At 40.0% G+C, this 16,097-nt stretch overlaps 1 protein-coding gene across 4 annotated transcripts in view; it reads right to left on the minus strand.

Moving 5' to 3' along the window:
- The window catches only part of LOC149187244 (uncharacterized), a 212,433-nt gene that overhangs the window by 14,954 nt on the left and 181,382 nt on the right, over positions 1–16,097 (minus strand). Inside the window, exon 3 of one of the 4 annotated variants that reach the window (XM_089411322.1) lies at positions 13,896–14,014. The exons of the other annotated variants lie outside the window; for them this stretch is intronic. Within the exon in view, the coding sequence (XP_089267448.1) occupies positions 13,988–14,014 (27 nt within the window). The 3' untranslated portion in view covers positions 13,896–13,987. Of the gene's footprint in view, positions 1–13,895; positions 14,015–16,097 lie in introns of those variants that run through there. 4 annotated transcript variants of the gene reach the window in all.

The raw sequence follows: 16,097 nt of genomic DNA on the forward strand, positions 1-16,097 counted from the left end.
AATGATAGTGCAGCTGGATATCTCACAAAGATTACTAATGTGAGAGATGAGTTGGCAGCGATTGGAGAGGCCATTCCACCCACTTAGTTGGTGCGGATTGCAGTGAATGGCCTCCCCCGTTCATGGTTGAACTTTGCTGATGGGGTTTGTGCACGTGAGACCCTTCCCACATGGGAGAGGTTTTGGGATGATTGCATTCAGACAGAGATCAGGAAAGGTCAGCTTGGGGCAGCCAAGCCAGTTGAGCAGGATGAGGATGTAGCACTGGTGGCAGGAGGCAAGAAAGGCAAAGGGAAGAAGCAGGCTTCCACAAGCAGTGGTGGGGGCAAAGGCAAAGGTAAAGGTAAACAGGGGAACACACAGAAGGACTATTCCAAGGTGAAGTGTTGGAATTGTCAAAAAATGGGACACTATGCAGTTGTGTGTCCGGAGAAGAAGAAGAAGAAGGGGAAGAACCAGGACGTAGCAGCTTCAGCAGAAATTGAGGACTTTGCTGGTCGTTTTGACCGAGAGTTTGCGTTCACTACGTGTGAGTCCTCTAGTGCAGGATCACCTGCCACACAGGTTCAGAGGGAGCATGCTTTTCCCTCTATTAGCGGAGCATCTTCAAGTATCTGGTATGTGGACAGTGGGGCTTCACGTCACATGACAGGAGTCCGGGAGTACTTCTCAGAGCTTTCAGAGAGTGGCACTGATATTGAGGTAGTACTCGGTGATGACAGAGTTGTTAGAGCAGTCGGGGTGGGTACACTGACATTTCAGAGGGAGTCCAGACCTCCCTTGAAAGTGTCAGATGTTCTTTATGTGCCAGGGATGAGGAAGAACCTCATATCCGTCTCAGCTTTGGAGGATAGAGGATATGAGGTACTGTTCAGGGGAGGACAGGTGTTGATGTATCCCAGGGGCACTCCAGCTGATTTAGCTAAAGTGATAGGTGTACGCCATGCAAAGGTGTACAAGTTTGCATTCCAACCCCTTTTGGCATTGAGCAGTAGTACCGACAGCAGAGCTAGCAGTTCTGAGCTGTGTGAGATTTGGCACCGCAGGATGGGACATATGTATCATGGAGCCTTGAGGACATTGCGGGAGATCACTACAGGTGTGCCAGATTTCAGTACTAATCACTTTGATACTTGCAGAGGTTGTGCGATGGGCAAGTTTGCCAAATCCCCTTTCCCAGCAGTGACAGCAGAGCGACTGGGATACTTGATTTGATTCATTCCGATGTGAGCGGTCGGATGTCTCATGTTTCCTTGAGTGGATATGAGTACTATGTCTTATTCATTGATGATCACTCCAGGAGGACCTGGATTTATTTCTTGAAGACCAAGAGTGAGGTCTTCAAGCGGTTTCAGGAGTTCAGAGCTCTTGTGGAGACTCAGACAGGTCGAAAGATCAAGTCCCTGAGGTCGGACAATGGAGGAGAGTACACCCTTGGAGAGTTTGTTGACTATTGTGCGGAGGCAGGCATTAGGAGGGAGTTCACTGTTCCTTACAACCCCCAGCAGAACGGGGTTGCAGAGAGGAAGAACAGATCCATCATAGGGGCTGCCAAAGCCATGTTACATGATCAGGGGTTGCCATTGTTCTTGTGGGCAGAGGCCTGCAACACCGCTGTTTACTTGCAGAACAGGAGTCCGCATCGTGCCTTGGGGCACATGACTCCGGAGGAGGCTTTCTACAGGAAGAAGCCTGATATTGGTCATCTTCATATCTTTGGATGCATTACATACTCCTATATACCCAAGGAGAAGAGGACCAAACTAGAGCCCACCGTAGAGAAGGGTATCTTTGTGGGCTACAGTGAGACCTCAAAGGCCTTTCGGATTTACATTCCTGCACAGAGGAGAGTTGTTGTCAGACGGGATGTGAAGTTCGAGAAGGACAGGGCCTTTAGGAGGTCACGGGAGTTAGAGTATCTGGATCAGCCAGACCCTCAGCAGCAGTTGAGTCAGTCGCAGGGATCCAGTGGGCAGGGATCAGAAGGATCAGGAGGTACATCTATGAGGATGTCAGGTCCGTCAGTGAGCAGTGGCTCACCGAGCCAGAGGGGTGGTGCTCCGGGCAGCATGCAGAGTAGTTCACAGAGCAGTTCACTAGGGAGTCCATTGATGGACAGTTCACACGGTACCTCAGCTTCTACAGGTTCAGGTGCAGGCAGGAGGACAGCAGACACACAGTCAGGAGTTCAGGCTACTGATGATGATGAGGAGGAGGAGTTTCATTATCCGGTGGGAGAAGTGCGCTCAGGGAAGAGGAAGCCCAAGTGGCTTCAGGACACCTTGAGAGATGCCACATCTGTTGCTGAGCCGAAGAGGCCAGTCAGAGAGAGTAGACCACCTGAGAGGTTTTGTAGCTATATGGCGATGGTTACCAGCATCCTTGACTCTGAGCCTTCTAGCTATGAGGAGGCAGCTAGCCAGCAGGTCTGGAGAGAGGCCATGCAGGAGGAGTATTCTTCTATCATGAAGAATGATGTTTGGGAGGTGGTGCCGAGGCCTGAAGGCAAATTCGTGGTTACTTCCAGATGGCTTTACAAGGTAAAGCATGCTGCAGATGGCAGCATTGAGAAATTCAAAGCGAGGTTTGTGGCTAGAGGGTTCTCCTAGGTAGAGGGAGTTGATTATGAGGAGACCTTCGCTCCCGTGGCTCGATATACTTCGATCCGCTCCATTATATCGATAGCAGCAGAGATGGGTTGGAAGATCCACCAAATGGATGTGAAGACCGCATTTCTCAATGGCTTCATACAGGAGGAGGTGTACATTGAGCAGCGACAGGGCTTTGAGGTGCATGGGAAGGAGTCCCATGTGTGCAAATTGAAGAAGGCCCTTTATGGCCTGAAGCAAGCTCCCAGAGCTTGGTACTCCAGGATAGATGCATACTTGCAGGGGATGGGTTTCACAAAGAGTGAGGCAGATCCGAACCTTTACTTTATTGTGATTGGTGAGAAGCCTCTCATTCTGGTGCTGTATGTGGATGACTTGATCATTACAAGTGCAGAGAGACTCATAGAGCACTGCAAGAGAGATCTTGCGGCGGAGTTTGAGATGAAGGACATCGGCTTGATGCATTACTTTTTGGGCTTGGAGGTGTGGCAGGAGGAGGGGCATTTCTTCCTGGGGTAGGGGAAGTATATAGTGGACATCCTTAGCAGATTCCACATGGAGGATTGTAGACCCATGTCGACACCGATGATCACCAACTGGAAGAAGCTTCATGCTTCGGATTCCGAGTTGGTGGATCCCACATTGTACAGGCAGCTGATTGGTTCCTTGATGTATTTGGTCAACACTAGACCAGATATCTGTTTTGCAGTCAACACGATGAGTCAGTTTATGTGTGAGCCTAGGAAGGTTCACTGGGTGGCTGCAAAACACATTTTGCGGTACTTGCAGGGGACAGTGGATTATGGTCTGGACTACAGGCAGGGAGATGGAGTGAGATTGGCAGGATACACTGATTCTGATTGGGCAGGTTGTGCTTCTGATAGGAAGAGCACTTCAGGGTGTTGTTTTGGGTTGGGTTCAGCAGTAGTGTCATGGTTCAGCCGGAAGCAGCAGTCAGTAGCACTGAGTTCAGCGGAAGCAGAATATATGGCAGCCAGTCTAGCTAGTTGTGAGGCCATCTGGCTTCGCAAGATGTTGTTTGGCTTATTTGGTCAGCCGTTGAGACCTTCAGTGATTTACCGTGATAATCAGAGTTGCATTAAACTCACGGAGAATCCAGTATTTCATGACAGGTCAAAGCATATCGGGATCAGATATCATTTCATCAGAGACTATGTTCAGAAGGGAGTTGTGAAGCTTGAGTATATTTCCACTGATGAGCATGTTGCAGATATCCTTACCAAAGCCTTACCATGGGGCAAGCATGTCTACTTCAGAGACAAGATGGGTGTGGTGAGGAACACCTTCCTCGGTAAGAGGGGAGTGTTGAAATTTGGTACCGAAGGACAGGTGGTTCCCTTAGGCTTTGATCTTTGGCCTAGGGAAAAGTGTCCAAAAGAATTTAATTTTTCTCCTAAAGTGACTTTATAATTTTATAAAGTTAAATCTAATTTAAAAGTGACTTTAAGTAATAAAGTTACTAAGTCTAATTTTAAAGTAACTTTTATAAAGTAAATGAAAAATTAGACAGGAAAAGTGACTTTGGAAATAAATGACTAAGTGGGTCTTTATTAAAGTGGGGTGAATTAAAAAATAGAAAGTGAGATTTAAATGAGCATTTAATCTCAGCCATTGATCTAAATCTATTTCAGCCATTGGATTTAGAGATCACCCAAAAGTCACTTGGAGTTATATTAAAGGAGGAAAAGGAGGAAAAGTTCATTCATTCTTTCATGAGCAGATTGGGAGAAGGAGAGTAAGAGAGCAAGAGAGATTTCTGAACAGGGAGGAGAAGGAGACAGCAGCTTGGCACACATTCCAAGGCAGCAGTTGCGCAGATTTGTACAGCTGATTCAGCACATAGTGAAAGGCAGATTTTTGCACAAAAATCGAGGAGCAGTTTGCTGATTTTTCTACACACAAAACGGAGGCCGTACAGCATTTATTGCTGTCCTGTTTGCTGTAATTTCCAGATTGCTGTGAGGCACGGGAAAGGAGATAAGTTGTAAATTTTCTTGCTAATTTTTTGCTGAATAATTCTCACTGTAAAAAGGCAATTTTCAGAAATAAAGAAGAGCTCTCAAACTAGTTTTCCCCAAGAGTTGTAGAGGGTTTTTCCAGGGTCAAGTTGACCAAAAATATCAGTGTTTTAATGTGTTTTAATGGCTGTTTTTGATTGCTGATTTTTAATTCTGCAATTTCTAGCATTCTGAAAAAATTTCCAGAATTTGTGTTTTCCACAATATTTATTTTTTTCAGTCTGTTAAATGTATGGTTATGGGAATGGGCATTTAACTACATGGGAGAAATAAGGAGAAACTGAAAACCGGGGTGGGAAAACAGAAATTTTTACACTTTCTTCCCCCCTTTTATTCCTTAATTTGTGTTCATTACTTGAAGTCAATTAATGAGTCAAGATTTTATCCCCAATCTACTCCCTAATTTAACTCAGGTTATCTCCTAGATGGATATTCTTATGTTGGTTGTTGACACATGGAGCTTCTCTACATTTCTCTAAATTTAATTTATTTTTCTCATTTTAATTCGCCCTCCTCTTTTCTTAATTAGGTTTAAATTAGTTTAGGATTAATCTTTATTCTTACCATTATGTTTGTCTTTCCCCTTTTTCCTAATTAAACCACATAATCTTCCTAGTATTTCCAAAATGGGAAGGGTAGAGTTTTTAAGGTACTCTATTTTAATTCTTCCTATGATCCTCCTTATTCCAAGTTTTATTTTTGATTTAATTACATTGGTTTCTAATCATCATTTACCATTGATGTAAATTTACCTAGTTTTCATTCCTTGCTTATATTTATTTATTATTATTTATTTTTAACGATTCCAAGAATGCCAAGTTTGGTTGTGCCCTTCAAGAACTTCCCTAGAAGTTCCAAGGGTGCCACACCTAATAGTTTATTTGTGATGCCAAGGGTGCCAGTTTGGTTGTGCCCTTCAAGAACTTCCCTAGAAGTTCCAAGGGTGCCACACCTAGTAGTTTATTTGTGATTCCAAGGTGCCAAGTTGGTCGTGCCCTTCAAGAAATTCCCCTGAAGTTCCAAGGGTGCCACACCACTTGCCCTTCAAGCATCCAGTGACTACGAGGGGAAAGTATAGTGCAACGTCATGGACCACTATCATCTCCTATGTTGCCTGCTATAGTGAGACTAATGGTGTCGGGGATCAAGGAATCTGCCTTGATGCGCGCCCCCCGATAAAGTCCTCATGAGCGACCCAACCTTGGGACCTGCCCTCATGGCATCGTGATCTTCAAGGCGAAGGTGTTTCAACCCTTCCAGCCCAAGTCACGGCGGGAGTGCTAGTGGGTGAGATCAGGGACTCTGTCCCACCCCTCCCATGTACTTCCATCCACCTGTACAACCCCATCACCCATATGTGGGTCATTCGGTCAAGCAACTAATCTGTGTCTGCAACCATTAACATATCATCATAATATAGTTAAACATATATGGCAGATTTCAAGATCGACTTAGACTTTAAAAGATAAGATAATATGAATTTTCATCAAACCAGGTGTCATCGACATGTCATATGTGAGTGCCTCTGATGGTTTCCTGCCATACTCATTAATCATCAGTAACAAGGTTTCTCAATGTTAGTCAATTATCATAATAGCATCATTAACAATTCCTGGTCATTCACATCATTGTCCATTGTAAGTCTGAACTAAAGGAAGTAGGTAACATAGGGGACACATCCCTCATGGCTATCGTCAATAATCATCAATGGAAACATACCTATTCATTAAGCTATCAACATCGTAACATCGTAGAAATATACCTATCCATCAAATTTATCCTCATTATGCTTTTAGTAGAGCGCATACATATTCTTTACTACCCTCATCATAAATTCAAATAGAGACCAACTTAACTATTCAATATTGCAATCATCAGAATACTGATAGATAAACTACATAACCATTCATGCTATCATAATATCAATGGAAAGCATTCATAAACATCACAACCATGAATATCTCAATCGCTAATAATAGTGTCATGGGTCCAGATCCTCAATCTGAGGTCCTCGAAGAATAAAGTGTCTAAGATAATGTCGTATTAAAGTCGGGAAAACTAAAGTGGGCACTACATACACCCCCTCTTAACAATGGACTTCGTCCCGAAGTCCTCGAAACATAAAGGAAAACGACGACACATATCCTAGGAATCCTTCCTGAAACTCTTGCTAACCTTCTGGTAACAGGTATCTCTGATTTTTAAATTAAGCACATTTTTTTTTTCTAAGGAATTAAAATCAATTAACAAAATCGTTTTCATCTTCTGGATTAAGTAATTTTCTCAACTAATTTATTTATTATTATTTTTATCATTTTTACCTAATTAGTTCTATTAGGCCCTCATGAAACATTGTCATAAAATCTAATGCTTCTCATTTTCATTCCTTTAACCTCTTGAATATTCAAGAGTGTCTTTCAAGTATAGTTCCTTCGAACATGAGCTTGAGATGTAATGCCCAACAATTGTCCTTGTTATGATCATCCTTCATACTATGTTCATAATGCAAGTCTCCTTTTTTTTTTCTTTTTTTCTTTTTTTTGCATAATTTAACTTTAAGTAAAATGTCAATATGTGGATTTACTAGCACAAAAATGCAAATAACAAAGCACCAATGAAGAGAATAACATGCCTTAGTTTTCACTAGATCAAAACATATTAGACTGTCATATATCCAGGAAACATGATATCAAGGTCCACACAAACTAATTGCTTTGAATTTACAACTAACTGAATTATCATCGCATTACACCTCTTACTTACTATACAAGTCCATGCTGACACTGATCATTTCAAAAGAAGCACGTGTATGTTCTTCCTATATTCTCAATTTGCAAAATGTAACATAAAATACAGATTCCTTCACAAGCACATTAATAGTCTCATCTCAAAAATTCCATTATCCATACCTTCAACACCATTCTTGAATTACTTCAGCATTTTCAAACGTATAGCTACTTCCTTTTCTGCCAATACCTCTCATGGGCAAAATTGCATTAGATACATTCAGGTCCAGCGTAAGCATATTTTCAAGAGCTATTCTCAACTATCTCAACCCTGAATCTGGGCCTGATCCATAAAAGATTATCGTTTCCAATAGTTTTTAGGCATCCCAGAGAGACTCTAAGACAATGGAGTCCTGCCCAACATTAGAAAAGGAAATTGGTTGCAGATGGTTGCCCACAGAGGAGCGAAATAATGTAATACTTACACAAACAATCTCCTACTTCAATCCCTCTAATAAATTTAGTCGTCAACATAAAACCTTTTAAGACACACGATCTTCGACATCTCGTAACATAACTCAAATACCACAGTGAAGTGAGTATACAAGAAGATAAAGCTATGATGGTCAAACAAAATGTATAAAGGGATTCTCATTTCCTAACATAAAAGTAATAATGCACGTAGTCTAACAACAACAAATACATACAACTTCTCTAATACAGATAAAGTTTGAAGACTATCCTTGCTACCTATCACATACAAAAAGTGGCACAGTGAACATAAAAGGGCTCTTAGCTAGTTACAAATCTACCTAAAAATATTTAGTGAGCACAATCAGGAATTACATCCACAAAGATATATGCAATGGAAGGTTTATTACATACAAACTTAAAAAGAGGCAAGAGAAGCTAGTTGCAATTGGGAAACAATTAGTTACAATGACCAAGTCTAGCTGTAGTCACGAGAACGAATTCAGTTGCAATGGCAGGGAAGTTCAAATACATCCTACAACTTTACAATAACCACTTGTAAGCATGAACAGTTCTGACATCCAAATGTTACAAGCCAATAATGTAATATGATATATCATAAACTTCTGTCATTGGGAATAAGGAAACTGGCACGGTACTTTCAAACTTTCAAGATATGGGGAAACAATATATACAAACATGTATGCATATAAGATATTTTAGTATATAAAGCCCAAGAAGTTAACTCAACTTGTTGTCGTCAATGACACTGGGCATTTGGCTAATTCTGTGCCAGCAGGTGTCCGGTTTGAATCCTCTGGGTGACACACTGACTATGCAAATGGGTTCACTATGAATGACATCCACAAATGTGGGGAGACATCCCTTGGATTCCCCCGCAAGGTTTTCAAGAGAAAAAGAAATATCATTTTTTAGTATTTATTATTAATAAAAACTAGCATTGTTGTATGATAACACTATTTTTTGCAGTAGAGACTATCTTTTTCTTAATTGTTTTCTTGACTTTTTTAAGTAGAGGAACAACAGTTCTGAACCAAAAATCGAAGGAAATGTTCTCGATAGGCTTGCTAGGCATTCCAAACCAGAATGGTTTTCCATACCAAAACAAGGAGCAAGCGGGCCAAATGTTTCAGTTGCATAGTCATGAGGTATTATCATGTTTAATAGTGTGGCTTATATGTTATATTGAGCCATTATATGATATAAGTAGTTATGACAAAAGAAAGTTGGATAAGTATTTAAATGATTCAGGAAATAATCACAGGCTTATTTGTGGTTAAAATGAAGTCAATACATTGTATAAATGATTTGGATTTATAGCAACCTAGAGGCAGTAGAGGAATTACAATTCATTCTAGGATAATCTCTTTAAGGAGGGTAACCCTAGGCCTGTAAAAGGGCTTTCCACTCAATCGCTAATATTCTTTATGTTTATCAGTGAATGCACTTGCAATTTCAACTCTCTCAATCTCTCATTTATTTGTGTGTAGATCTTCTTGGCAGGGTCCTGCGTGCAATGTGCATTATTTGCAGGGTTATATTTACCTCTCATCATTTGGGACTATTAGGATGTCCAAACCTATAAGAATCTCCTATGAAGCCATCACTTGTTCTTAGTTAGTTATTATATCAAAATAACATGGAGGATATACAGCATTGAAAGCAGGATTCCTATCAGCCGTGTGCATCACCAATGTATTAAATGATAGCCGAAAATCACCAAAAATGATGAGAAACATTGACGAGAAAAATAAAGAGATTGACTTACATTTAATATTATGGTCTGCCTACTGGACCACATGCCCTCGTACCTTTTCCTGTGAATGCCTATGACATGTTGTGACTACCTTAAGCTATGTTTACCACTTGTGGTGTATCTTATTTATTGGTGTTCTGATGATTGCAACATTAAATAGTTTACGTATCTTATCTATTGGTGTTCTGATGATTGCAACATTAAATAGTTAAGTTTGGTCTCTAGTTGAATTTATGATGATGAGGGTAGTAAAGAATATGTATGCTCTCTACTAAAAGCATGATGATGATAAATTTGAAGGATAGGTATATTTTCTAATCGCTGTTACGATGTTGATAGATTAATAAATATGTATTTTTCCATTCATGTTTAATGATGATAGCCATGATGGATGTGTACCTACTTCCTTTAGTTCAGGCTTACAATGGACAATGATGTGAATGACTAGGGATTGTCAATGATGCTATTATGACAATGACTAACATTGAGAAACGTTGTTACTGATGATTATTGAGTATGGCAGGAAACCATCAGAGGCACTCGCATATGACGAGTTGATGACACCTGGTTTGATGAAAATTCATATTATTTTTATATTTGAAAGTCTAAGTCGATCTTGAAATCTGCCATATATGTTTAACTATATTCTGATGATATGTTAATGGTTGCAGGCACAGATTAGTTGCTTGACCGAATGACTCACATATGGGTGATGGGGTTGTACAAGTGGATGGAACTACATGGGAGGGGTGGGATAGAGTCCCTGATCTCACCCACTAGCACTCCCGCCGTGACTTGGGTTGGAAGGGTTGAAACACCTTCGCTTGAAGATCACGATGCCATGAGGGCAGGTCCCAAAGTTGGGTCGCTCATGAGGACTTTACAGGGGGGCGCGCATCAAGGCGGATTCCTTGATTCCCGACACCATTAGTCTCACTATAGCAGGCAACATAAGAGATGATAGTAGTCTATGATGTTGCACTATACTTTCCTCTCGTAGTCACTTGATGCTTGAAGGGCAAGTGGTGTGGCACCCTTGGAATTTCAGGAGAATTTCTTGAAGGGCACGACCAACTTGGCACCCTTGGCATCACAAATAAACTATTAGGTGTGGCACCCTTGGAACTTCTAGGGAATTTCTTGAAGGGCACAACCAAACTGGCACCCTTGACATCGCAAATAAACTATTAGGTGTGGCACCCTTGGAACTTCTAGGGAAGTTCTTGAAGGGCACAACCGAACTTGGCACCCTTGGAATCTTTAAAGATAAATAATAATAAATAAATATAAGCAAGGAATGAAAACTAGGTAAATTTAAATCAAGGGTAAATGGTGATTAGAAACCAATGTAATTAAATCAAAATAAAACTTGGAATAAGGAGGATCATAGGAAGAATTAAAATAGAGTACCTTAAAAACTCTATCCTTCCCATGTTGGAAAGTACTAGGAAGATTATGTGGTTTAATTAGGAAAAAGGGGAAAGACAAACATAATTGTAAGGATAAAGATTAATCCTAAAACTAATTTAAACCTAATTAAGAAAAGAGGAAGGTGAATTAAAATGAGAATAATAAATTAAATTTAGAGAAATGTAGAGAAGCTCCATGTGTCAACAACCAACATAAGAATACCCATCTATGAGATAACCTGAGTTAGGGAGTAGATTGGGGATAAAATCCTGATTCATTAATTGACTTCAAGTAATGAACACAAATTAAGGAATATAAGGGGGGAATAAAGAGACAACTAGGAGAAGAAATAGGAATCTTGTTGAGGTGAGGAAAATATTAGTTTTAAATAAAAAGTTAAGTAAATAATTTTGGGTGACCCTTGATGAGAGAGTGACACATGGGTAGGTGAATAATCAAACTATTAAATTAAAAATATATATATAATTATGCATGACATGCCAAGTGTCATCTAAGAGGACTCTTATAAAAGAAGGGGCAAGCCATAGGAGAAAGGACTTTTTGGAACCCTATTCTTGGATGGATGAGATGTTGTCAGAGCAGTGATTACGAAGCTACAGTGAGTTTGGTGAGGTAGAGGATTTTTAGAGAGGGGACTCTTGAGCCAAGGTGTGCTCTCCTCTACTAGCTAGTGTTTTCCTCCATTGTACAACCCCATTGCAACTCGGGGGTCCGCGGGGAAGAAGAGTACCCAAGGAGTAGGCTGGGAGGTTAACCGGTGAGTCTTCGCATTCGGATCAAGTGCGTCATCATTCACTCACGGAGGTGACCAGCTACAAGGGAATACCAGCAACAGCAGAGCAATTGGAGTCTCGCCTTCTGGTGAACGGTACATATGTATTTCATGACTATTGATCTTAGTTAACAGTATGAAAATGTTATGATATGTTTCCTGAAATGAGTGGCAGGAATGTGTGTGTTAAATAAATTGAATTTCAATGCGTTTCTTTTCTGGTTGTATTTGTTGTTAAAAAAAAAAAAATGTATATAGTCTCTATATGGTCCTTACACAGAAAAGAAACACATTGAAATGCGTTCTTTTTTTTTTTTTTTTTTTTTTTTTACAGGAAATACAACCAGAAAAAAAACGCATTGAAATTCAAATTTATTTAACACACACATTCCTGCCACTCATTTCAGGAAACATATCATAACGTTTTCATACTTTTAACTAAGATCAATAGTAATGAAATATATATGTACCGTTCACCAGAAGGCAAGACTCCACTTGCTCTGCTGTTGCTGGTATTCCCTTGTAGCTGGTCACCTCCGCGAGTGAATGATGACGCACTTGATCCGAATGCGAAGACCCACCGGTTAACCTCCCAGCCTACTCCTTGGGTACTCTTCTTCCCCGCGGACCCCCGAGCTGCAATGGGGTTGTACAATGGAGGAAAGCACTAGCTGGTAGAGGAGAGCACACCTTGGCTCCAGAGTCCCCTCTCTAAAATCCTCTACCTCACCAAACTCACTATAGCTTCGTAATCACTGCTCTGACATCATCTCCTCCATCCAACAATAGGGTTCCCCAAAAAGTCCCTTCTCCCATGGCTTGCCCCTTCTTTTATAGGAGTCCTCAAGGTGACACTTGTCATGTCATGCATAATTAATTATTTTTTTATAATTCAATAGCTTGATTATTCACCCACCCATGTGTCATTCTCACATCAAGGGTCTCCCAAAATTATTTACTTAAATTTTTATTGAAAACTAATATTTTCCTCACCTCAACAAGATTCCTATTTCTTCTCCTAGTTGTCTCTTTATTTCCCCCCCTTTTATTCCTTAATTTGTGTTCATTACTTGAAGTCAATTAATGAGTCAAGATTTTATCCCCAATCTACTCCCTAATTTAACTCAGGTTATCTCCTAGATGGATATTCTTATGTTGGTTGTTGACACATGGAGCTTCTCTACATTTCTCTAAATTTAATTTATTATTCTTATTTTAATTCACCTTCCTCTTTTCTTAATTATGTTTAAATTAGTTTAGGATTAATCTTTATCTTTACCATTATGTTTGTCTTTCCCCTTTTTCCTAATTAAACCACATAATCTTCCTAGTATTTTCCAACATGGGAAGGATAGAGTTTTTAAGGTACTCTATTTTAATTCTTCCTATGATCCTCCTTATTCCAAGTTTTATTTTTGATTTAATTACATTGATTTCTAATCATCATTTACCCTTGATGTAAATTTACCTAGTTTTCATTCCTTGCTTATATTTATTTATTATTATTTATTTTTAATGATTCCAAGGATGCCAAGTTTGGTTGTGCCCTTCAAGAACTTCCTTAGAAGTTCCAAGGGTGCCACACCTAATAGTTTATTTGTGATGCCAGGGGTGTCAGTTTGGTTGTGCCCTTAAGAACTTCCCTAGAAGTTCCAAGGGTGCCACACCTACTAGTTTATTTGTGATGCCAAGGGTGCCAGTTTGGTTGTGCCCTTCAAGAACTTCCCTAGAAGTTCCAAGGGTGCCACACCTACTAGTTTATTTGTGATGCCAAGGGTGCCAAGTTGGTCGTGCCCTTCAAGAAATTCCCCTGAAGTTTCAAGGGTGCCACCCCACTTGCCCTTCAAGCATCCAGTGACTACGAGGGGAAAGTATAGGTGCAACATTGTAGACCGCTATCATCTCTTATGTTGCCTGCTATAGTGAGACTAATGGTGTCGGGGATCAAGGAATCCGCCTTGTTGCGCGCCCCCCGGTAAAATCCTCATGAGCGCCCCAACTTGGGGACTTGCCCTCATGGCATCATGATCTTGAAGGCGAAGGTGTTTCAACCCTTCCAACCCAAGTCACGGCGGGAGTGCTAGTGGGTGAGATCAGGGACACTGTCCCACCCCTCCCATGTAGTTCCATCCACTTGTACAACCCCATTACCCATATGTGAGTCATTCGGCCAAGCAACTCATCTGTGCCTGCAACCATTATCATATCATCAGAATATAGATAAACATATATAGCAGGTTTCAAAATCGATTAGAACTTCCAAGATAAAATAATATAAATTTTCATCAAACCAGGTGTCGTCAACTCGTCATGTGCGAGTGCCTCTAGTGGTTTCCTGCCATACTCAATAATAATCAGTAACCAGGTTTTTCAGTGTTAGTCATTGTCATAATAGCATTTTTACCATCACCTAGTCATTCACATCATTGTTCATTGTGAACCAGAACTAATGTAAGTAGCTAACATAGGGGATACCTCCATCATGGCTAGCATCATCATAACCTTAATGGAACCATACATATAGATCAAAGTTATCATAATTATAACATCAATAGAAACATGTCTATCCTTTACTACTATCACCATCATGATATCAATAGAGAGTACACATAACCATTAATTATATCGTAATCATAATATTAATAGAGAACATACATAACCATCACATTCACTGATACTAGAGTCATGTTTCTGGATCCTCAGCCTGAGTTCCTCATAGACTAAAGTATGTAAGATAATGTCATAATAGAGTCAGGAAACTAGAGTGGGCACTACACTATAGATCTCACTGTGATAGCAAACTTGGATTTGACCTGATGACTAATGATTTGATTTGAGAACTGATGATTTGCCTTGATAATAATGCTATATGGGCATAGTGACTTTCAGTGACTTATCATTGGTGTATGCATTTGCATCTAGAGTTGGAAATGATTAATTATGATCATGACTTGATGAAGTTTGATATTGCCTAGTAAATGACATCTTGTTGGCATGATAAAAGATGAAAGCATTACCTATCACCTGGTCTAAAGAATTTGATATAGTGATATTGATGATTTTGATATTATTTTTTGCCTGGATTCTAAAATTTGATAAGCTGACTTAGTTGATTTAGTTGCACAATATGGATTTATGTAAGGCTGAGCATATTGGTTTGGTAAAATGTTATGTTTGCATAAAGTAGTTGTATGAAGCAAGTTCCCCGAGCCTAATATGTCTATATTGACGGCCATCTGATGAAGTCAAGAAGATGAGTCGATTGAAACCTCTACTTCAAAAGTGGTCCAAGTTATGATTTTGATTATGGTTTTATATATTGACGGTCTATTATTGACAGGAAATGAGCCTCTGATGATCAAAGTATGAGGTAGATGGCCTCTGAATTTCGAAATGAAGAATCATGGCACGATGTATCACGTCATGAAGTTTGAAAAAGAAAATCTATATCACGAAGCTATTGAAGAATTTTTGGAAAGTGGAAATGCAAATCCTTGGACACTCTGATTGAATTTCAATAAGTTGTGAAGAGATATTGTTGAACTTGACTTGGCAACCGACAGTTGATTGAAGCATTGATGTTCCAACACCCGTCCGTATATATATGTATATATATATATGTCGTGCATAAAACTTGAGGGAATTCATGATTGAGTCGCTTCATACACATTGAGTTGTGCCAAGCACCCTTCGAGATATTTGCATGGGAGATCAATTTTTGATCTGAGACATTCATCCTATGATATGTGACTGCATGGATGTACTGATGTTGTTTTGGGATAATTATTAATGAGTGCATCTAGGTGCTGCCTTAGTATGAGATCTACCATGATATTTTGGATGAGAAATTTGCAGCTTTAAGCACGACTGAGGTTGAGTACGATGTTGCTCGCATGACTAGCTGTGAGGCAAGATGAATAAGCTCTTTGGAGAGTCGTTCAGGGAAGTTCTAGATATGACAGGGACACATTGCAATAGTAATGAGTGGGATCTAATTGGCAGAGAATCCCATATATAACTAGGACTAAGATACCTTCATATATTGAAATAGTGTTGTTGTACGAGACAAGCTTAGTCTTGTAGTTGGCACCTCCGTGAGAGGGAGAAGGACTATGGTATCCTTTTTGTGATATGTATATTTCGTTCTAATATGATATTTGATTTGATGTCCTGCATGAACAAGAGACAACTGCTATTGAGACATGATGATTACCATATATGAGCACGATGATATGTTGCTGATCTACAGAGAACAACGTTGATCGAGGACAC

This window comes from Pinus tabuliformis, chromosome 3_1 (assembly GCF_031772625.1).
Source record: "Pinus tabuliformis cultivar Carrire ecotype Pingquan chromosome 3_1, CPIR1, whole genome shotgun sequence".
Taxonomy (NCBI): domain Eukaryota; kingdom Viridiplantae; phylum Streptophyta; class Pinopsida; order Pinales; family Pinaceae; genus Pinus; species Pinus tabuliformis.